General features: G+C 43.3%; 1 protein-coding gene across 2 annotated transcripts in view; it reads left to right on the forward strand.

Annotated features, from left to right (window-relative positions):
• Positions 1–24,411, forward strand: part of EXOC5 (exocyst complex component 5) — a 36,649-nt gene that overhangs the window by 1,000 nt on the left and 11,238 nt on the right. Inside the window, exons 2-10 of one of the 2 annotated variants that reach the window (XM_070749813.1) lie at positions 1,181–1,267; positions 7,209–7,303; positions 9,801–9,948; positions 10,741–10,935; positions 13,279–13,343; positions 19,010–19,038; positions 19,128–19,237; positions 20,447–20,491; positions 20,748–20,888. In XM_070749813.1, coding sequence (XP_070605914.1) covers positions 7,281–7,303; positions 9,801–9,948; positions 10,741–10,935; positions 13,279–13,343; positions 19,010–19,038; positions 19,128–19,237; positions 20,447–20,491; positions 20,748–20,888 — 756 coding nt within the window. In that variant the 5' untranslated portion in view covers positions 1,181–1,267; positions 7,209–7,280. The remainder of the gene's footprint in view (positions 1–1,180; positions 1,268–7,208; positions 7,304–9,800; positions 9,949–10,740; positions 10,936–13,278; positions 13,344–19,009; positions 19,039–19,127; positions 19,238–20,446; positions 20,492–20,747; positions 20,889–24,411) is intronic. The other variant, XM_070749803.1, reaches the window with a different exon arrangement.

Genomic DNA, 24,411 nt, shown 5'->3' on the forward strand with positions numbered 1-24,411 from the left:
ACGGAGGTCGCCGAGTCAGGCCGGAAAACCCCGAAGCGGCTGCGGCGGTGGGGAAGACAGGCACGGAGGCAGGCAGGCGGTCACTTTCCACCGAACCACAATTCCCCCCGGAAGCTGAACCGGCGAAGGCCGCAGCACAGCCCGTTCCAAGCAGCCACCGGAGATCAATGGATGCTTGACTGGAGACCGGAAGAGAAGGCGGAAGCCCACAAGGGCCGCCATCAAAACTCCTCAGGATGAGGCAGAGCTGAGGTGACCCGCACAATGGGCAGAAAAGAGAGAGACCGACATCGATGGGAGCACGCTCGGAGCCGAAGAGGGCCCGGAGGAAGAAACAGTGACGGAGGGAGAAGATGGGAGATGAAGAATGGGAGTTGGGACCGGAGGAGTGTTTGGGAGAAGCAGAGCTTAATTCCCTCGAAAAAAAGGGGGATCCGCGCGGGTGCATTGAACTGAGACCGAGCCAGCGGTCGAGGGTCGTTGGGAGATGAGAGCCTGATGTTTAGGGAGTGTTGGCTGTGCAAAATAGCATTAATAGCATTTAGACTTATACACGCTTCACAATGCTTTACAGCCCTCTAAGCAGTTTACAGAGAGCATATTACCCCCAACAATCTGGGTCCTCATTTTGCCAACCTTGGAAGGATGAAAGGCTGGATCAACCTTGAGATGGTGGGGGAAAGAGGATAAAAAAAACAACCCCTAGAAAACAATTGGGGGGGGGGAAAGGAAAGTAAAGAGGAGATTGGGGAGAGGAGGGGAGGGGAGGCAAAACGAGTGTATTGAGTAGGAAGGGGTGATGGTAGACCCCCTTCCTACAGATTGAGAGGTGGAGGCGAGAAGTCACCTGCAGAAAGGAAAGGGATGGGAGGAATTGAAAGAAAGTTGGAGAGAATACAGATTTGAAGCAGGTGGAGGTTTACAGATGAACAGAGTTGGAAGAGACCCTTGTAGGACATCTAGTTCAACCCCTCCCCCCCAAGCAGGAGACCCTAACACAGTTTCTAACAAATGGCAGTTCAGTGTCTTCTACTTTAAAGAGTTGGAGCTCCCACAACTTCCAAATGCAAAGCTTTTCCACTGGTTGATCCTTTCTCACTGTCAGAAAGTTCCTCCTTATTTCCAGGTTGAATCTCTCCTTGATCAGTTTCCATCCATTATTCCTTTGTCTGGCCTTCAGGTGCTTTGGAAGTAGAAGGAGAAGGTAGAAGACCTCAGGGGGAGAGAGAGAGGACAGGACAATAGGCAGTCACTAACTATTTCCCAGGTGAGAGTGAAACAAATGAGAAAAAATGTGGGCTGTCACTTAAACAACTGCCCAGAAAAGGAGCAAATGGGCGGATAGGAAAGAAATGAGAAGGGTGGAATTGTGGAAGAGTGGGAGGTAATAGGAGCTACTGGAGTTTTGGAATGCTTAAAAGTTCCCCAGTGTGATTGGAGTGAAGAGATGTCTGAAGAAGATCAACAGGATAGTGAAAATCGGAGAGAGGTAATTCAGGAGATGGGGCAAACTGTTCCAAGGGTGAGGGATTGGGAAATTTGAGACCAGTCCCCTTTTCCAGCCTCCCGATCATACTAGATTGCTGGGGTCCTAGTCCCAGGTTGATGCTCTTAAATGCTAGGTGTGCCTTTAATAAGACAATTGTGATTGAGAATAAAAGGATGAGTAAGGATGAAGTGTCCTTGCCTGAGACTTCTTGGGTTTCAGTACAGTCCTCACTACTTTAGAGGTGTAACAAAAGAGACCTGGAGATGTAAACATTCTATGCAGGAGCTCTCCTCCCCTAAATTATTTTAGATACTGTATTTTGATAGTTTTGTGTATTTTTGTTCACTGAATTATATGTTGATTGTAAATCACTTAGTATGATGATTGTAGGATAAAAAACATTTGGAATAAATAAATTGTATCTCAACTTGTCATGCAGTTGTTCAAGGCAAGATTATTTTGTAAACAATGATTTGCAATAACATTCAGAATGGGAATGAGTTTGGAAAAATATTTTAAAGATATACAGTAGAATGGAAGATGGATGGAATATAGGTTTCCCATTGTATTCATTACTGTCATACTACTGTATTTGAAAAGTTAGTTTAACAGTAATCTTGTTTTTAATAAACTTACAATGTTTCTCCCTGCAATTGGTTACAATTGGTGTTCCTAAGAGAGTAAAAACTTGCACAGTAATATTGATAATTAAATATTCCACCTCCATCAGCTATTCTGATTCTGTGACAGCAATCTAACAATCTACAGCTGTGGCATTTTAAACTCAGAATTGTTCATTAAAGTCCTAGCTACTAAGGGAGTAACAGATCACTATTTAAATTAAAGGACTTATAGGCTCCTATAAAACAAATGGAGTGATGAGCATGTGTATAAAATTAGGATCAGAATATATATAATATATTTGGGAGAAGGCATGCCCTGGAAAATGAAGCCTCAGTTGAAAATGGATCCACAATCTTTGCTCATGCCAAAACATGGACCAGTCAAAATCCGGCTCCAGAATATATTTTAATAAAATATAATTATTCCTTCATTGAAAATCACAATCCACCCTCCTGCATCTAATTTGCTGGAAAGTAAATTGCATTGAATTCATTGGCTGAATTCATGCAATACCTGATTTTTTTTTAGCATGACACAGGGTTACAGGGCTTCTTTGTTTTCACTTAGTATTATGTGTGAATCATTCACATTATTCAAAAAGGCATAGTTAAAATAACCCTTACTAATAACAGAACCTAACTATTACAGGACTGTTGGAAGTATTTCAGGATGACACAGTAAAATCAAAAGAATCAATATTCCAGAAGTAGCTGCCAAGAATTGATAACAGTGAATTCAGAAAATCTAGCAAGTTATAAAGCTGTGTTTTAAAACCTGTTGAAATGGCCAGCCTTTTTTTTTGGGGGGGGGGGACACTCCCACCCCCACCACATTGCATTAAAAGTGATTGGTCACCATAATATTGTTTTATGGAGCACTTGTTCTATTTTTTGAAGATTGCAAGTGGGAAAGTTCTTTTCCTAGTCTTCTGCCTCATGAAGATTTCCAATATTTATTTGTAAATTCAGAATGATTTTGATTTGTCATATCTATTTATACTGGTGAGCGATCTTTGTGGAAATCCAGAGATACCAGTTACTATAGTATTATTTCATTTTGTGTAAGTAAATCTGCAAAAAAAGGTTTACATATTACAAAATTCCAACTAAGAGGCCACCAAAACCAATAACACCTGCCATACTAGCTTTGTCCAGAAATGAGGCACTTGGAGAAAGGTAATCTATAGTGTCTAGTGTGGAGTTAATTACTTTGTTGTCTAGCTTCAAACATTTCAATGTAATAGATCCATATCACTTCTGGTAGAATACTTTGGAAGTTCAAGTTCAACAACTTCCCAGATTAGGGGAAAAGAATGTAAACTTACTGGTTTTCACCATACAAGTTAATTTACATGAGTTAAGTCAAAGACAGCCTTTGCTCTCTGAACAAGAGATCTGGAGGTGTTTAGAATACCTAAATGTGATCTCAAAATACTTTTGATTCGGAAAACCTTGTTTTTCTTAGTGTTTTTTTAAAAAGCCCTGTACCACCCAGTAAATTAAGAGTTTAATGTTAAGATTTAAAAAACAAAAATCATGTCTTCTCTCTTCAATGAAATTAGTACCAGAGTTGTAATAATTTTATATTTAAATATAATAATAATTAATAATAATAATAATAATAATAATAATAATAATAATAATAATAATAATTTATTAGCTTTGTATGCTGCCCCTCTCCGAAGACTCGGGGCGGCTCATGTTAATATTTATCATTAATGTGTTCTATCAGTAGGTCTATATAACTATTGCATTCTGTATACTTAAAATCTGAATTAAATTTAAAAAGTGCAGCTAGCTTTCCCCAAAGATATACAGTTTGGAAATGTCATGTTGAGTATAGAGTCACCAGGGTTTGGGATTCATAAATGTGCAAAATGGTAGTGGTGAAATGAAAACCACAATGGTGGAAGAACTGGTATAGTGTATTTTAGAAAAATGTGGTAAAAAATGAGTCATGATTGATGAATTGGCTTCTTGAAAGCTTACCTTTGGTAATGTTTGGAAAATGTGGGTGCTGGAACATGTGTTATATTATATTCTTATCCAATGTATTCTTGTGAAATTGCCCTATATTAAGGCAGACCATCCTTCTATGAGCAGTTCCCTGAAATATGAGTTAGAGTGTTTTTCTCACGGCTGCTGAGATCCTTGTAATAGGATAAATTCAGGATTTTAGAAAAGACACCTTCCATTGCCCAATCCAAAATCCTTTTGAGCTATTCTGTGGGAAAAGCCCTCCATATGACATGTTAGCCTTAGGAAATGACACTGCAGAATGAATTAGTGGTAGAATAGACTGAACTTTGTTATTAACAGTTCTTGAAGTAAAGAAGGCTGTACAGAGAGGGGTGGCATATAAACTCAATGAATGAATGAATGAATGAATGAATGAATGAATGAATGAATGAATGAATAAATAAATAACTTGCTACGCTTGCTAATTATGCAAACTTTAAATGAAATATTTTATCATTTTCAAAATGTTTAGCTTTTAGATTAAATACACAAATATCAGAAGTGCCATTACAGTGATCCCCCGGTTATTGCATCCCCGACCATTGCGAATGGGCTACATCGCGATTTTTCAACCCGGAAGTAAAAACACCATCTGCGCATGTGCGCCCTTTTTTCCTATGGCCACACATGCGTAGATGGTGTTCCCCGCCGGGCAGATCAGCTGCTGGGCGGCTTCCCTGGGTCTTTCCCCTCTTGCTGGCGGGAGGGCGAGAAGCCCCCCCCAGCACCCGCTCGCCCTCCGTTTGCCCGCCCTTCGCCCGGCCACCCGCCATTTGCTCGCTGCTGGCCCGGCCACCCGGGTTCGTTTGGCTTCGGGACTCAGTTGGGAAGCGGCACGGGTGTTTTAAAAGGTCTCCGCCGGCATGGGGGGCTTCTTAGCACCCCCCCAAACCCGGGTTGGGGGTTCGGGGGGGGGTAGGAAGCCCCCCATGCCGGCGGAGACCTTTTAAAACACCCGTGCCGCTTCCCAGCTGAGTCCTCAAGCCAAGCGCAGAAGTTAGCCTTGAATCCCTTTGAATCCCGCCGCTTCTGCTGGATACGGGCGATGGGCGGGGCGAGCTGCCACAGCCCCTGGCTTCCGCGCCGCTCGTCCCACCCACCGCCCGTATCCAGCAGAAGCTGCTGGATTCAAAGTGCTGGGGTGGGGGGCTGTCGGGACAAGCCGCGCACAAAGGCCGAGGCGAGGCTGAGCAGGAGGAGAAGCCAACCAGCGAGGCGGTGGCCTGGGAGCCGCAGGTGAAAGGAGCTCGGGCATCGGAGCGCGGCACCAGGCATTGTTCTCCGGACCCCGCCCGCAGCCTGGAGAGGGAAAGGGCCGCCGCGGGGCTGAGCGGGCGGGGTCCGGAGAACAATGTCCGAGCTCCTTTCGCCTGCGGCTCCCAGCCCACCGCCTGTCTCCTGCTGCCCGGTTTAGCCAGGACACGAGCGGCGAAATGACTTGGAGGAATGTGAAGCTGAAACCGGCCGGGACACCCCCCACCCCCCACATTCCTCCAAGTCATTTCGCCTGCTGCCCGGTTTAGCCAGGACACGAGCGGCGAAATGACTTGGAGGAATGTGAAGCTGAAACCGGCCGGGACACCCCCCACCCCCCACATTCCTCCAAGTCATTTCGCCTGCTGCCCGGTTTAGCCAAGACACGAGCGGCGAAATGACTTGGAGGAATGTGAAGCTGAAACCGGCCGGGACACCCCCCACCCCCCACATTCCTCCAAGTCATTTCGCCTGCTGCCCGGTTTAGCCAGGACACGAGCGGCGAAATGACTTGGAGGAATGTGAAGCCGGTTTCAGCTTCACATTCCTCCAAGTCATTTCGCCGCTCGTGTCCTGGCTAAACCGGGCAGCAGGAGACAGGCGGTGGGCTGGGAGCCGCAGGCGAAAGGAGCTCGGACATTGTTCTCCGGACCCCACCCGCTCAGCCCCGCGGCGGCCCTTTCCCTCTCCAGGCTGCGGGCGGGGTCCGGAGAACAATGCCTGGCGCCGCGCTCCGATGCCCGAGCTCCTTTCACCTGCGGCTCCCAGCCCACCGCCTCGCTGGGACTCAGCTCGAAAGCGGCGACAGCCAGCGCGGAGAAGCCGTTCGCCAGCGCTGGCTGTCGGCGCTTTGGGGCTGAGTCCCGGAGCGAATTCGCTCCGGGACTCAGCTCGAAAGCGGCGACAGCCAGCGCGGAGAAGCCGTTCGCCGGCGCTGGCTGTCGGCGCTTTGGGGCTGAGTCCCGGAGCGAATTCGCTCCGGGACTCAGCTCGAAAGCGGCGACAGCCAGGGCGGAGAAGCCGTTCGCCGGCGCTGGCTGTCGGCGCTTTGGGGCTGAGTCCCGGAGCGAATTCGCTCCGGGACTCAGCTCGAAAGCGCCGACAGCCAGCGCGGAGAAGCCGTTCGCCGGCGCTGGCTGTCGGCGCTTTTGAGCTGAGTCCCGGAGCGAATTCGCTCCGGGACTCAGCTCGAAAGCGCCGACAGCCAGCGCGGCGCGGCTGTTTTAAAATGTCGCCGCCGGCATGGGGGGCTTGCCAGCACCCCCCGGACCCCCAACCCGGGTTTGGGGGGCTGCTAGGAAGCCCCCCATGCCGGCGGCGACATTTCAAAACAGCCCCGCCGCCCCCAATCTTCGGCTCCTCGTTAGCGCTGCGGGAGTAAAAACACCATCTGCACATGCGCAGATGGTGTTTTTACTTCCGCAGCGCTACTTCGCGAAAACCCGCTCGTTGCGGGGGGTCCTGGAACGGAACCCTCGCAACGAGCGGGGGATCACTGTAGTCTTATATAATTGCAGAAAAAAAATGTTTTGAATCGGTTTTTTTCCCAGTGAGATGTGAACAAGATATAGACCAGTGGTTCCCAACCTTTTTTGGCCATGCCCCACCCAAGCATTTTTAAAATCCTGATGCTCTCCCCCCTGACATATAATTCTTGCTCTACCCATGGAGAGGAAGCCTAAAAGGCCATTAAGGCTCCAATTACCCCCATTAAAAATCAAATTGCTCCCCATGGGGCATGGACCCCACCTTGGGAACCAGAAATATAGGCTGTATTTCCAATGGTGGCTTTTATAAGACCCTTTTTTTCTTGTTATGGCTAGGAGCCCTTTGTAGCAGATGAATACATTGAACGCTTGGCATGGAGGACTCCTGGCGGAGGTTCTCGAGGAAGCATGGAAGCTTTTGATCCCAAAAGGTAAGGTAACACTTAAATGCGTAATCCAGCCATATGGTTTGTGCTTTAACCGTCTTCAGCACAGGGCTGTTTTCCGTGACTCAAAAGAAGTATCCAGTATCACACCAGCTGTAACTGTGAACCCACTCCCCTCCACCCTAGCATTTGGAAACTGCAAACCGTGCAAAACGCAGCCACGCAAGTGGTTATGGGCCTTCCCAGGTATGCCCATGTTGGACTGCATTGACTGCCGACTGGTTTCTGGATGCAATTCAAAGTGTTGATTATGACCTATAAATCCCTGCATGACATCAGACCTGATTACTTGCAGGAGCACCTCTTACCGCATGAGTCCCAGCGACCGGTTAGGTCCCACAGAGTTGGCCTTCTCCAGGTCCTGTCAACTAGACAATGTCTCTTGGCGGGGCCTAGGTGAAGAGCCTTCCAGCCCTCTGGAAAGAGCTCCCTCCAGAAATTCACACTGCCCCCATCCTCCTCGCCTTCTACAAGGCTTGGGGCCATTAGACTCCTGCCCCCTGGGCAAAGAATGTAATGTATGTTTGTTGTGTGAAGGGCAATGATTGAATTTTAATGCTACTGGGGTTTTTAGATTAATTGAATTAGGATGTTCACATTGGTTTTTTTTTTAATCTATGTTGTAAGCCACCCCGAGTCCTTGGAGAAGGGTGGTATATCAATTAATCAAACAAACAAATAAATCTTCTTAAGACATTTTCAGTATAACTTAGAAAGTATCAAGACTGTGGTTAGAAGGGAACAGTTTTTCTTTTCAAAGCATAAATTGGAGACCAAATGCATGTTATGCAGCCGAATCAACAGATGATTTTAATTTTTGTAAATGAAAGCAAAAATGTACTGAATTAATTTTTTTCTGGGGTTTTGCTTCTGTGCATGTGCAGAAGCCGAGCTCCCGGTACTGCGCATATGTTGACATCTTGTACTTTTTAAAAAAAAAATTTTGATTTTTTGGCATTGCCCCTCCCACTCCTGACCGCCTAAGTTCCCTTCTCAGTTCCCACATGATGCCTGCTCTGCGCCCCAACTGAGCTGCCTCCTCCTGCCTACGGGTAGTTTGTGGTCATGCTAGCCCCACCCACCCCATCCCTGGAGCTTGCTGCGGCCCCTACACCATCCCGACCCTCGTGTGGCTGGCTAAGCCTCCAAGGCCCAGCATGATTCCATTCCAGGCCACTCTGCCTGCAGGAAAGAAAGCATGCATATGGCTGTCAAAACTCCAAAAACAGGTCATGTAGCTCTGAGGAAATCAGTCATAATTTTGATCACTTGCTAAGCAACCGGCCATTAAGCAAGGACCACTTGTGTTTGGCTTGCCTTAAGAGTTCAGATCTATATGGAATCTGGTTTCCTTTAATTTTGGGGGGGATTGTAAAAGGTCCAGATGCAGGAATCCTCATAGGGGGAACTTGGATTGTGACCACCTATCCACACCCATCCAGTCATATGGCCATGAAGCCCCTCCCACTATCACATGACCATCAAGCCACATCCACAAAAGCCATGCCCACAGAACCGGTAGTAAAAAAATAGAACCCACCCCTGGAGAAGAAAATGTAACAGAATCACAGAGTTGGAAGGGACTGTGGAGGTCTTCTAGCCCAACTTACTGCTTAGGCAGGAAACTTTATACCATATCAGAGAAATGGTTGTCCAATCTTAAACACTTTTAGTTGGATCACCCACAACGTCTGGAGAAAAGTTTCCACTGATTAATTGTTTTAATTGTCAGAAATGTAGTTTAGGTTGCTTCTCTCCTTGATTATTTTCCATCCATTGCTTCTTGTCCTGCCTTCAGGTGCTTTGGAGAATAGGTTGATTCCCTCTTCTTGATGGCAATCCCTTAGATTTTGGAAAACTGCTATCATGCCACCCCTAGTTCTTTTTTTCATTAGACTAGACCAGGGGTAGGCAAAGTTGGCTTTTCTATGGCTTGTGGACTTGATCTCCCAGTATTCCTGATCCAATCATGCTAGCTCAGAAATCCTGGGAGTTGAAGTCCACATGTCATAGAAGAGCCAACTTTGCCTTCCCCTGATCTAGACATACCTAATTCCAGCAACCTTTCTTTATACGTATAAGCCTCCAGTCCCTTAATCCTCTCTGTTGCTCTTCTTTGTAACTCTTTTCCAGAGTCCTCTACATCTTTTTTACCCAATTTCCCCCAAAATAAGACATCCCCTGATAATAAGCTCAATTGGGCTTTTGAGTCTATGACAATAAGGCTAAACACTTGTTTCAGGGTTCAAAAAAAATATAAGACACAGTCTTATTTTCAGGGAAACACAGTACATCATTGTGACCAAAACTGGATGCAGTATTTCAGTTGCGGTTTTAACTAAGGCTTTATTTGTCAGTACTATTTTGTAAACTCCTTGTGATATTTACGTTGCCTTCTGTTCTGTATTGTCTCATTTTAGTACCAAAGGATAAACATTTGCATATTAAAAGCTGTCTTATTTAAACTGTTTATTCTCATCAGATTGCAAGAAGAATTTGTGAATCATATCAATGAACTGAAGTTGTTGGATGAACGAATCCAAAGGAGGGTGGAAAAATTGGAGCAACAAGTCCAAAGGGAAGCTAAGGAGTTTGCCAAGAAAGTTCAAGAACTGCAGAAAAGCAATCAAGTAAACATGAAGACCACAGACTCTTCCATTATTCTGACTCACTTCAGTAAATTATACCTAGAATGGCTGAGGTTGCACATTGTGCTTCTCCATAATGTGATTGATTTGGTTTTGGTTTAAGTGTGTTTTGAACCCAGCTACTTGTAAAATCATGGTTTAGACCTAGGTAACTTTCTGCTGGATTCTGTTCTAAATGTTGCATGAAAAGATTTCATTTTTATTCCAATAACATTTAATACAGTAACAGTTTAGGCACACTATAGTAATCAGTAATTCCTAATTCTAGCATACTTACCTAAACAAAATTTGATAAATATTTGTCCTTTATTGATCATGACAACTCAACTTACCTTGATATCTCTATACTTTTCCTTATAGGGAGAGATTTGTTTTCAATTGCTTTAATTACATCATATGAAATATCTGCAACTATTAACTAGCCCTGCTGGAATAGGGTCAAATGTAGACAATTCAAATTCAAACTTGTTTTGGGGAAAACCTTGATATAATTCTGAATTATAGGACTAAACTACATACTGATCTTTGTGATGGCCCATTCCAAGTATTTTATTTCAATGGAATTAATTTATTTCAAATTAGTTAAAATGATATTCTTCATCAATTGATTTTTAATTTTGGTAGGTGTTTGCACATTTTAGAAAGGCTCGGCTGGGTCCTGAATCATCCCTTATACTGGATTCTTTCTGAGCTTTACTTGAACTGAATGTTATTAAAGAACTTGATTTCCATTCATTATAGAAAATACAAACATTTTTTGTCTATTTCTCCCAGGTTGCCTTCCAACATTTCCAAGAACTAGATGAGCATGTCAGCTATGTGGCAACTAAAGTCTGTCACCTAGGTGACCTGCTAGAGGGGGTAAATACACCAAGGCAACGGCTAGTAGAGGCTCACAAACTGATGAAATACTTTAATGAGTTTCTAGATGGAGAGCTGAAGTCTGACGTTTTCACCAACCCTGAAAAGGTAAGACCCATTAGCCAGATTGAATGAGGTTACTCATGATAAACTGAGTTGCCCTAATTATAATTCTTGCTACAACTTTTCCACAGTTTAGCTCCCCGGTGAGCAACTTGTCCAGGCTCCATTGTTCTTGAGTGCAGATTAACTTCATTTGTCTGCTGATTCAGCTATTCTCAATGTGGTAGTGCTGTCACTTTTTCATTTTACAAAATCATAAGCAACTTGAAAGAATGCTAAGAGAGTAATCCTTTAGAATGCCTTAGAAATCCCTCATATTCTTCTTCCGAACATCATGCCCCAATTCTTCGTACTTGTGAATGAACATTTTTTCCACACATGATCCTTGAGAACTCTCTTAAACAAAATCTCTTTGTATAGATAAGTATTTTCAGGGTATGCATTTAGATTTCTTCTTAAGGCATACAATGAATACTGAGGTGCATTGATAAAACCTAGCAGATGTCAGAATTTTTTTCTTGTGAATCTTAACTGCGCAATTTTAATATGGGGCCATTTTAAATATGGGTACAACTATTAGCCATCTGCTGCATCTCAACCTGGAACCGCATTTGGAGCAGGGCCCTTGAAGATGATTCTAGGCTATGTGAGGAGGCATTATTTCAGATACTGTGGTTTTATAACAAGCCATTATTCCCAGTCTTTTAAATAATAGCACAGGAACAGGCAGCACAAACTGAATTTAAGGAGAATGTGTTTTCTACGGGAGTTGCTTATACCTTATCCCTGTTTTTCTGACTCAGGACACTTATGCTCAGGAGACGTTTCTTGGACCTACCAAATGCAGCTGAGCTGGGACAATATCTCCTAATGATCTCTCTGCACCAGTTATTTTGCCAGTCTTGCTTTCCTTGCCAGATCTTACAGGGCTTTTTATCCTTCACACTGAAAGCTGCTGAACTAGTAGAGTCACACTCCCAAATCAAGTTCCTAGTGTATATTATTATCACAGTAATCCAAATAGTCTTAGTTCTTCATTCCAAATGAAAGCCTGACTGAAATAACTCCAAATAATCAGCATTCTACAGATGTCTTGGAGTTATGAAGACACCACTTTCTCAGTCAGCTTAGCCGTCAGTAGTATTTGAGAGGCTGGCAGATAGTTTCCAGCTGTTACAAGACAAGAGAGGGTTTCTTTAAGATTAGGCTGGGAGGAACACACTTCTTCTCCTACAAGGAAGCAATTTGCCTTAATCATGGGTCTGATCCTCCCTGCTTAATTAAATCAGCCAGAAAGACAAAGGGTTGAAGATACACCGAGTGGTCTTTACCTCTCCAGCACCTTCTCTTAATCAGTTAATTCATTCTGTACAATCAAGTCATTTTTTTCATTCCTAGGGACCACATAGAGAGATTTATCCCTAACCTGGTTTGTTGGATCTTCCAGTGGCATATTCATCGCCACAATGACTGAATGCATCCTTGCTTCTGGTTACACTCTTTCACTTTTTCTAGCATTACTTCCCCCCCTCCCCTCAGTTGAAAATTTTGAGTTGATTTGTTCAATCATACATTTGTTTTCTTGGCATTTCATGGTATTTTCAGGAGTCTTCTCCAATAATATTATCTCAAAACTGTCCCTATCTTGGCTCCTTCAAAATCCAGCTTCCATTTTTCCATTGAGTGTTGCAGGAATACTGTTGCTTTTATAATTGTGATATTTGTAGGTTTACATACAGCATTTTAATGTCTTTTCCAGGGCCCCAGTTGCTTTCTATCAAGGGCTAGTCTGTGGTATATTTCTTAAATCTACATCAGTATCAGGTTTATTAGATTTGAGTGACTTTATTCATTAACTTCCAGGTAACTTTAGCCCTTTTACTGCAATTATGCTGCCAAAATCATTGGGTAAGGAAATTTGACTGAATCGGTGAATGAATTAAGCTTGTTGGAATAGAGTCTTATAATAGTGTTGGCTCTGGTATTAGATCTAGAAAGACCATCTTGAAAAAAGATCCTGAACTGTGTGGAATCAAAGAAATATATTTTGCTCAACTACCTTTTCTAGTGAAATAAATGATACAAACAGCTATGACAAAATAATAGGCTATGCAGGAACTGAAGCTGGTGGAAATGTCCCACAAAGATTTTAATTCTTGTATGTACAAGAAAAAAAGAGATGATTATATTTATAGGTAAATAAATAAGGAAGACAATTTTTACAAAATAAATTTCTTACGAGGCTGATTTTGAGGAACTATGTACTAATCACTCAGTAAAGAAATGCATTGTGGGATACTTCTCTAAATATTTTTTGATTTTTACAAGTAAGTAATTGAAGTCAAATTAAACAAGACATTGAATAAACTTTATATCTTTTCCTTATAGATTGAAGAGGCAGCTGATATTATCCAGAAGCTCCATCTGATAGCACAGGAATTACCTTTTGAAAGGTGAAGTGTGACTGATAGCTATAAGCAGGGCCGCCGATAGACGGGTACTACAGGGAGCGCGCTACCGGGCCCCGGGCAAATTGGGGCCCGCAGTCAGCGGCTCCTTGCACTGAGCTCCCGCTCGCAGCTGTCCCCTGGCTCCTGCTCGATGCCACGGTTTTCGGCGCTGTCCTGCTGGGCCCCAAAGACGGAAGGCAGGAAGAAGGAGAGCTCCATTCTTCTCGCCTTTTTCCCGCCTTCCGTCTTTGGGGCACAGCAGGACAGCGCCGAAAACCGCGGCATCGAGCAGAAGCCGGGGGACAGCTGTGAGCGGGAGCCCCAGGAGGGAAGTACCGGCAGCGTCCCGCCCAGCTGAAGCTTCACTGGCGTCGGCGGCAAATGTCCTTTGTGGCCTGGTGGGAGGGGGGGGGCTGCAGCGGCCGCAGGCAGTCGCAGGGAGATGGCGGCGGCGAGAGGGAGCTCCAGCTGGGCTGGGGGTTCGGGGGGCCATGAACGCCGCCCGGAGCCAATGGCTTCTTTTGGGCTTACTTGAATTCCTGCTGCTGGTAAGCGCGCGCGGGTGGCCGGGTGGGAAGGGCGAGGCGCGAGGGGGAGGCAAGTGGAGAAGCGGAGAGAGAGAGAAGTGGACCAAAAAAAAGAAAAGAGAAAGAGAGGGAGGGAAAGAGAAATGGAGAGGAAGGAAGGAGGGAGGGAGGGGAGGGAGGGAGAGAAGGAAGGAAGAGAAAGGAGGGTAGAAAGAGAGGGAGAGAGAGAGGAGAGAGAAAGGAAGAGGAGAGATAGAAAGGAAGAGAGAGAAAGAAAGAGGGATAGAAAGAGAGAGAGAGTGAGAGATGCTCAGTGAGCCTTTCTTTGAAGTTGCCTTTCTTTCTTTCTTTCTTTCTTTCTTTCTCTCTTTCTCTTGCTCTCTTGCTCTTTCATTCTTTTTTCTTTCTCTTTCTTTCTTTCTTTCTCTTGCTTTCTCTCCTTCCTTCCCTCCTTCCATTTCTTTCATTCCCCCTCTCTATTTTTATTTCTCTTTCATTCTTTCTTTCTCTCTTTCTTGCTTTCTTTCTTGCTTTTTTTCTTTCTCTCTTTTACCTTCCCTTCCTCTATTTCTTCTTTTCTTTCTCCTTCCTACCTTCTTCCCTCCCTCCCTTCCTTCAGTCCTTCCTCTCTTACTCTCCCCTTTCATAAGTTTCCTTGCTTCCTTCCTCTGTTCCTGTCCCTTCCCCCTTTCTTTCTTTCTTTCTTTCTTTCTTTCTTTCTTTCTTTCTTTCTTTCTTTCTTTCTTTCTTTCTTTCTTTCTTTCTTTCTTTCTTTCTTTCTTTCTTTCTTTCCTTCCTTCCTCCCTTCCCTCCCTCCATTTCTTGCTTTCCTTCTCCTTCCTCCCTTGTTTCCTCCCTCATTCCCTTCTTTCACTCCTTCTTCTCTTACTCTCCCCTTTCACACCTTTCCTTGCTTTCTTTGCACCCTTCCTCTGTTCCTGTCCCTTCCCTCTTTCCTTCCTTCCTTCCCACCCTCCGTCCATTCATTCACCCATTCCTCTCTTGATCGCCCCTTTTACCATTCCTTCCTTCCTTCCGATGTGGGCCCGGGCCAGCAGAGTAGTTTGCTTTTGCACCCCGTCTCGAGCTCCCTTGGTGCCAACCCGGCCCTCCCCCACTTCAGAGAGAAGGGGGAGAAAGAGAGAGAGAGAAAGAGAAAGAGAGAGATAAAAAGAGAAAGATAGAGGGAGGGAGAGAAAGAGATAGAAAGAGACAAAGAGAGGGGGAGAGAAAGAAAGAGAGAAAGGGAGATAAAAGAGAAAAAAGAGAGAAAGAGAGATAAAAAGAGGAAGAGAAAGAGAGAGGGGGAGGGAGAGAAAGAGAAAGAGAAAGAAAGAGAGAAGGGGAGAGAGGGAGAGAAAGAGGTAGAGAAAGTGAAAGAGAGAGGGAGGGAGAGAAAGAGATAGAAAGAGAAAGAGAGAGGTTGGGAGAGAGAAAAAAGAGAGAAAGATATAAAGAGAAAGAGAGAGAAAGGGAGATAAAAAGAGAAAAAGAGAGAGAAAGGGAGAGAAAAAGAGAAAAAGAAAGAAAAGTAGAGAGAGAAAGAGAGACAAAAAGAGAGGGAGAGAAAGAGAGAAAGAGAGAGAGAGAGATAGAAAAGCAGGTGGGGGGGCACACCTATTTTGCCAGCCCTCGGATGGGCCATAGGGATCCAGTGTATGTGGAGGGAGAGGTCCCCAGCTTCTGTCCTGCAGAGGGGAAGCCAAAGCCCCCGCATGGGTTATGCAGAGTGCCAGTGTTTGGGGCAAGGTGGGGTGTGGGGTCTTCCTTAACCCCCATTTCTTTGGTGGGGCTAAGAGGCCTGCCCAGCAGGGCTGATGTGTTGCGGAAGGTCTTGTCGAGGGAGACCAGTGGAGCCCCCCCCCCCCCCCGCTCCCATCCCCAGGGAAGGGGGGTTCTGGCATCACTGCCACTGGCTTTGGAAAGAAGCCCCCGGCCTCTTCAGGGGGTGGAGGGAGGGGTCCATAGCACAGGGCTGGACAATGGCTGAAGACAGTTGACTGCAGCTTTCAGAATTCCTCAGCCAGGAATATGAAGAAGACAGTTTGAAAATTTAAAAGGGAAGGAAGGAAGGAGGGAGGGAGGGAGGGAGGGAGGGGAGGAGGGAGGGAAAAGAAAAAGAAGAGAAAAAAGGAAAGAAATAAAAAGAAGAAAGAAAGAAAGAGGAAGGAAGGAAGGAAGGAAGGAAGGGAAAAAAAACCAAAAGAGAAAAAAGAAAGAAAAAGGGAAGGAAGGAAGGAAGGAAGGAAGAAGGGAGGGGCCCCCCAGACACTTAGGCTGTATGGGGCCCCAAAATTCCTGATGGCCCTGGCTATAAGTTATCTTTGATTTGTGTTTGTACCAAGCTCGATTTTAATTGATTCTTTCTACTAACATTTTGGAGAAAATGAGTCAAATTGAAACTCAATCATGTGATGAATCAAAATGAGAAACTTAATTTTAAAAGAATAGATTGATAACCCAGTAATAACCCCTGTCACAGGTGAAAACATATCAAGTGGTTTATATTGCAGTTCTCTGCCCATTCCTTGAAAAGTAAGCTCCAGAATATGCACCAGGGTTTATTCCTAGATCTGCAGCCTGACTTAAAACATGGGAAACACATTTTACAAAGGCCCATACTATTTAAAAATCTTAAAAATCTTTTAAATTGATATGTTCATATATTTATTTAATGTATTTTATACAATTGAGTTCTCTGAATAGTTTAAAAAAGGAAAGAAAAAGTAAGTAAAATTACTAAAAAGTAAAAGGAGGGTAAATCAATAGCCATGTAAGAATCTAAAAACACATTCTGCATGTCATTAGAATAAAAAGCTTAGGAGAGCAGTTCTCAAATATTTTGGTTTCAAAACCCTTTTATGTTCTTACAAATGACTGAGGAATCCAAAGAGCTTTGGTTAGTGAAGGTTATATCCATGGTTATTAAAAATTAAAAACAATTAAACATGAAAACCAGGACATTTAAAAATATTTATTGATTTGACAGTGGACCCTCTGAAGGGGCCTTGGAATATCCAGGGATCTCCAGACTTTACGTTGAGAACTGGTAGATTAAGGAAGGGGGGGGGGATTTCACTTGAAAGTGCCATAATCTGGTCTTTGTAAAAAATATATATATTTGGCTACGGCTTCCATATCACCACTGCAAAATCTTCTGTCTAATAGCCACCCTCTTCATTTTATTCATAAGGCTTCAGAAGCTGGTGTTAGTAACTGTTAGATTTGTTTGGCTATTGCTTCAGGTGATCTATGGCCAAGCCACTTAAAGTTTTAGTGCCAGCACTTTGCAAAAATGAGGTGCACAGAGGGTTTGGGAGGCCTGCAGAGTGTTCCTAGGGGCTGGGGGGGAGGCCAAAACGCCTCCATTGTTGCAAAAAAAAAAAAAGCTCTATTTTTGACAAATATTGTGTTTTTGCCTCCTCCCCCACCCCTAGGAACACTTTGCAGGCGTCCCAAACCCTCTGTGCACCCCATTTGTACAAAAAACAGGCCCATTTTTCACAAAAATGAAAATGGGCGGGGCTTCCGGAGGCCAAAAATAGCTGTACAGTATTTGCTGGATAAGATGCACCAACATTTCCATCCTCTTTTTTGGGGGGTGGGGGGAGGTGCATCTTATACTCTAAAAAATACAGTATTCTCATCTATTTTAAAATATCTATAGCTATGTTATCTTTTTTCGAAGATAGCTTAATGTATAGTGCTTTATAGTAATGCATTTTGCAGATTATCAAACTGTACTGTAAGCCATCCAGAATCTCTTTGGATAGTGAGATAGGTTGCATATAAATTTCATACATAAATTGTCAGAGAATAACTGAAGCAAAACTATCACATGTCCTTCATTATGTTAGAACATCTGATAAAAAGCATTCTTCCTGAAGTTAGTGTTTGTTTTCCACATATTTGGGTGTATTCCTTTATTTCCTACTTGGAAATTTCTTTTATTTCTGTTTATTAAGGGAGCTATTCTATCATTCTGTTTGGATCTTAGCCTTAAAATAGCAGTAGTACTTAGATTTACATACTGCTTTATAGCCCTCTCTAAGTGGTTTACCATCAGCATATTGCCCCTAATAACAACTTTGAAAGGATAGAAGGGTGAGTCAACCTTGAGCCACTCAGAATCGAACTTCTGGAGTGAGTAGTGTGTTAGCCCTGCAGTACCGCATTCTAACCACTGTGCCATCATGGTCCTCCTCAGAGCATAGTGTGTAACTGAGACTAACAGTAGAAAAAACACCTCAGAATGTTTTAAAGGATATAGACTTAAAAGAGCTGCATTGGATAGGAACACAGGAAAGTTAATATCGGTGACACTGCTAGGAATTGCATTTAAATATATAACCATCATACTATATTCTTTTGGGATAGGTAATATAGGATAGTTAACCTCAAAAAGGAAGTAAGTAATAATAAGGGAAATACACAATATAACTCCAAGTAAATCAGACTTTTGTTAAATCAAATTGTCCACTTAGGAAGCAACACTGATTGACAATCAATTTCATATGCTGTTGTGCACATTCAACTTTGTACAGAACAAAGTATTCAATGAGAATATTTCATTCATTCAGATCTAGGGTGTGTTTTTTGAGTGTTCCCCCTTTTTTTGAGCGGTATATATTACCATAATAGAAAAAGAAAAGGCAATATAGCTAAATTTAGTTTAGTGAGATCTTTTAAAAATATGTACAATTCTTATGCATCTACTAGCTGTTTGTATCAACACTGCTATATTTCACATTTATTTGCAAAAGTAGGACAGATTTTGCTGCTTTTAGGATTTGAATGCTTGGAGACCTGAATCTTAGCATTATGGAATAACACTTGGCTTCTCTTGTGAGTCTCTGGATTGCTAATAATTGAAAGGTGTTTTTTTGACAGTGGTTACCATCAAGTACAACTTGTCAGGCAGGCAGTGGCCCTTAATCTTATTTTCTATAACTATGTAATTATATGGTGTAAATGATCATGACAGTCATGCTAATTTTTTTAAAAGCATTTTGCTTTGTTCTTGGTGTTAGATAGCTAAAATAGAAGCATTGTGTCTAAAATGTACAATGCATAAATGTCTCCTGGTTGGAAGATTAAAATAGTAAGGCATGAGTTTTAATCATCCTTTTGTTTCTTTCACAGGTTTTCTGACGTAAAATCTAAAATAGCAAGTAAGATTGCATCTTTTAATTTTTTAAAAAAATAACTTTTGCTGCCACTTAATCAGATCTGACATGTTATTTTATTTCCTTGAACTCAGGTAAGTACCATGACTTAGAGTGCCAACTAATCCAAGAGTTTACCAATGCACAAAGAAGGGGGCAAATCTACAGGATGAGAGAAGTAACTGCAGTTTTGCTACATTTCAAGGTAAGAAGTCTTATCTCTAAGACTGTAGCGTTGTACACATTTACAGAATCTCTTCTGTACTGTTTCCTTCTGATAAACTATGTTTATATTGAAGCATGTGAGTAGTTTGGATTCGGAATAAATATATCTTGATGTTATTTTTTCCCCAGTTAGAACTCTGCAACCATTAATGCACCAAAATATTTAGTCCCTATTGATCGTTTGTATTCTAGCGAACCTTTTTATTCTAGGAATAGTACTTTCTTTTGTTATCACAAATATGACTGTTGTATTATTTTCTATTAATTCCTTTCAACATTGGTATGAATCACATGGACTGTTTTTCTAAAAAAAATCTTCCTCTAATTATCAATCTCTATGTCTCATTTTGATCAATGCAGTTGATAGAAACTGGTTTGAGACAGACATAGGTGTGCAAATTTAGACTGATAACTGTTATAGACAGAGGTAGAACTTTCCTTCTATGCTATGCAAACTGAGCCTGTTTTGCATGTGCTTATAAGTGCTTGTGTAACAGCTCGGTGACTATGGCTAAGTGGGATTAGGAGCAATAAGAATATTTAGTAGTATATTTTGATTCTGGGCACCATGGTGGCTCAATGATTAAGACGTTGGACTTGTCAGCTGAAAAGCCGACAGCCCAGGTTTGAGATTTGAGCATCATGCAATGGGGTGAGCTCCGGTCCTTACCCCAGCTCCTGCCAATCAGGCAGTTTGAAAGCATGCAAGTAGAAGTAGATAAATAGGAACTACTCTAGTGGGAACATAACAGCATGTTATGTGACATCATGCTGGCCACATAACCATGGAAATGTCTTTGGATAGTGCTGGCTAAGTGGCTTTGAAATGGAGATGAGCATTGCCTCCTATAGGCCACAACGACTGGCAGAGTAAAATCCACAGGGATTACTTTACCTCCTCCCCCATTCTGAACTTATATATCATAAGATTAAAAAAACTCAGGAGACAATGGCTCTGAGAGGCTACTGAATTGGGAAAATTAAATACAGTAACATGAATGAGCAATAAATGACTTCAATTGATGACTAACAACTGTTATTTTAGTTGACTCTGTTGTCATCCAAGAGACAAAAAAGAAGAAGCTAGAAAAGTAGATATTATCTTGTGGGGTTTTTTTTAGATTAATGTCAAACAATAACTAGCTTGAATATTTAACTACATTGCAGAATCTTTTTCTCTACCCCATAGGGCTATTCCCACTGTGTTGATGTGTATATAAAACAGTGCCAAGAGGTAAGGGTTTGGGTTCAATATCATGTTGTGTATATACTTATATGAAATACCCATACTAGTAGCTCTCAACCTATGGTCCATGAGAGTCTGAATGCTTGAAGAAATTTTACGATTTAAATCTTGAGTAAGTCTTGGGGGGTCCGTGGCCACAAAAAGTATATAAGAGGGGGGGTGTGGTAAAGAAAAAGGTTGAGAGCCTATACAATAAGTATAAATATCTTAATGTAGAAACTCTTCTAATTTTTCTGTGATTCAGGGTGCCTATTTGAGAAACGATATTTTTGAAGATACAGCCATTCTGTGCCAGAATGTGAATAAACAAGTTGGAGATATATTTAGTAGTCCAGAAACTGTAATGGCCAAACTTATTCAGAATATCTTTGAAATTAGACTTCAGGTAACTTACATGTGTTCCTTCTTTTTTAAAGCTATTTTTCAATATAATGTTAACTCTTTTATAATCATAACTTTACCAGTACCAAATGACAAGAATGTATTCTGTATGATTGCTGGCCTATGCCAGTCTTTCCCAAACCTTTCTCTCCATTTGACATGGACATTGTCTGATAATAGACATGACGATTAGGAATAATGGGAGTTGAAGCCCAAATGCCTGGAAAACATCCCATTGAAGAATGCTGTACATGTCTGGTCTTTTGCACATGCATGTTTTCTCTTGATTCAAGCTTTTGTTACATTTTCCTGTCTCGAATGGTTCATCCAATCTGTGGTTCCCAGTTGTACATGAACAGTTTCTTATGGCAGAGAAGATTTTTAAATGCATGATTAGGAGAACACTCTGGAATGTTTTGTATTTAAAACTGAATGTTACTTCAGACAACTATCTAGGGATCTCGAGATGTTTCTTTTGATTGTTGCTTGCCCCTAGTTTTATTTCCTAGGATGGATTCCTATTAAGTAGAGGAATTGGATTACAGTGATCCCCCGGTTATTGCGTCCCCGACCACTGCGAACAGGCTAATTTGCGATTTTTCAACCCGGAAGTCAAAACACCATCTGCGCATGCGTGCCCTTTTTTTCTATGGGCATGCATGCGTAGATGGCGCCGGGCAGATCAGCTGCTGGGCGGCTTCCCTGGGTCTTCCCCCTCTTGCTGGCGGGAGGGCGAAGCCCCCCACAGCACCCGCTCGCCCGCCGTTCGCCCGGCCACCCGCCGCTCGCCCGCCCTTCGCCCGCCCTTCGCCGCTCGCCCGCCCTTCGCCCTTCGGCCGGGAAGTTTGCCAGGAGTCAGCGGAGAAGCCGCGCGCCTGTTTTAAAACGATCGGAGCCGGCCTGGGGGGGCTTTCCAGCAACCCCCGAGCCCCCAACCCGGGCTCGGGGGTTGCTGGAAAGCCCCCCCAGGCCGGCTCCGATCGTTTTAAAACAGGTGTGCCGCTTCTCCGCTGACTCCTAAAGCGGGGAAGTTCGCCAGGAGTCAGCGGAGAAGCGGCGCGCCTGTTTTAAAACGATCGGAGCCGGCCTGGGGGGGCTTTCCAGCAACCCCCGAGCCCGGATTGGGGGCTCGGGGGTTGCTGGAAAGCCCCCCCAGGCCGGCTCCGATCGTTTTAAAACAGGCGCGCCGCTTCTCCGCTGACTCCTGGCAAACTTCCCCGCTTTAGGAGTCAGCGGAGAAGCGGCGCACCTGTTTTAAAACGATCGGAGCCGGCCTGGGGGGGCTTTCCCTTTCAGGGCGGGCGAGCGGCGGGCGCGGCAGCAGCAAGGAGTTTGCGTTGGCGGCGGGGAAACCCCAATCTTCGGCTCCTCGCTGCTGCGGCGGAAGTAAAAACACCATCTGCACATGCGCAGATGGTGTTTTTACTTCCGCAGCGCTACTTCGCGAAAACCCGCTCATTGCGGGGGTCCTGGAACGGAACCCTCGCAATGATCGGTGGATCACTGTACAGTGTTCCCTCGCTTTTCGGGGGGGATGCGTTCCAAGACTGCCCGCGAAAGTTGAATTTCCGCAAAGTAGAGATGTGGAAGTAAATACACTATTTTTGGCTATGAACAGTATCACAAGCCTTCTCTTAACACTTTAAACCCCTAAATTGCAATTTCCCATTCCCTTAGCAACCATTCAGATTATTACTCACCATGTTTATTTATTAAAGTTTATTTAAAAAATATATTTATTAAAGGCAGACGAAAGTTTGGCGATGACATATGACGTCATTGGGTGGGAAAAACCGTGGTATAGGGGGAAAACCCGCAAAGTATTTTTTAATTAATATTTTTGAAAAACCGTGGTATAGACTTTCCGCGAAGTTCGAACCCGTGAAAATCGAGGGAACACTATTGGGTTTTCTATTCAGCTACAGGTGAAATTCAAAAAATTAGAATATCATGCAAAAGTTCATTTATTTCAGTAATGCAACTTAAAAGGTAAAACTTAATGTATGAAAGAGACTCATTACATGCAAGGCAAGATAGTTCAAGACATGATTTGTCATTATTGTGATGATTATGGGGTACAGCTCATGAAAACGCCAAATCCACCATCTCAGAAAATTAGACTATTACATGCAATCAATAAACAGGGATTATACATAGAACAATGTCAGACCTCTGAAAAGTATAAGCCTGCATATGTACTCATGGTTTGAGTCCCTTTTGCAGCAATTACTGCTTCAATGTGGCGTGGCATGGAGGCTATCAGCCTGTGGCACTGCTGAGGTGTTATGGAAGGTCAGGATGCTTTAATAGCGGCCTTCAGCTCTTCTGCATTGTTTGGTCTCATGTCTCTCATCTTTCTCTTGGCAATGCCCCATAGATTCTCTATGGAGTTCAGGTTAGGCAAGTTTGATGGCCAATCAAGCACAGTAATCCAATGGTCATTGAAATAGGCTTTGGTGCTTTTGGCAGTGTGGGTATTTATTTATTTGATTTTTTTATGCTGCCCTTCTCCTTAGACTCAGGGCGGCTTACAACATGTTAGCAATAGCACTTTTTAACAGAGCCAGCATATTGCCCCCACAATCCGGGTCCTCATTTTACCCACTTCGGAAGGATGGAAGGCTGAGTCAACCTTGAGCCGGTGATGAGATTTGAACTGCTGACCTACAGATCTACAGTCAGCTTCAGCGGCCTGCAGTATAGCCCTCTACTTGCTGTGCCACCCCGGCTCTATATGGTGCCAAGGGTAAGTGCCAAGTCCTGCTGGACAATCGAAGTCAGCATCCTCATAAAGCTCGGCTGCGGAAGGAAGCATGAAATGCTCCAAAATATCCTGATAGACGGCTGCCCTGAGCCTGGACTTAATGAAGCACAGTGGACCAACACCAGGAGATGACATGGCTCCCCAAATCAACACAGCCTGTGGAAACTTTGCATCTCATTTGGAAACCAAAGACCTAGACTATGGAGGAAGAATGGAGAGGCACACACAGCAAGATGCTTGAAGTCCAGTGTGAAGATGGTAGATTTGTGCCCCATAATCATCACAATTATCAAAAATCACAGCTTGAACTATCTTGCCTTGCATGTAATGAGTCTCTCTCATATATTATATTTCACTTTTAAATTGCATTACTGAAATAAATGAACTTTTGTACGATCCTCTAATTTGTTGAGTTTCACCTGTATATCCATAAGCACAGGGAAAGGGAAAAAATGCGTAAGAAGACTGAAGCCTAATGCTTCTGATAATGCTCTACATTCTTTTACTTAAAATTGAATAGCAGCATGTCAGAGCATTGGTATTTATTTCATAATGAATGAAAATGATTTGTTTTATCTGTGAAATCCATATGGGGAAAATAATGCAAAGGGTATCTGCATGTCTATATTTGTTTTCTTTTTTTACTGTCCTCCTCTCCTACCCTGGCTTTGGAACAAATTGGATAACAATGGTTAGGTTACAGTGAAAAGACAAAATTCAAACAATGCAGAAATGCACTGCGAATGGGTGAAGTGTAATGTTT

The sequence above is a fragment of the Erythrolamprus reginae genome, chromosome 1 (assembly GCF_031021105.1).
Source record: "Erythrolamprus reginae isolate rEryReg1 chromosome 1, rEryReg1.hap1, whole genome shotgun sequence".
NCBI classification, from domain to species: domain Eukaryota; kingdom Metazoa; phylum Chordata; class Lepidosauria; order Squamata; family Dipsadidae; genus Erythrolamprus; species Erythrolamprus reginae.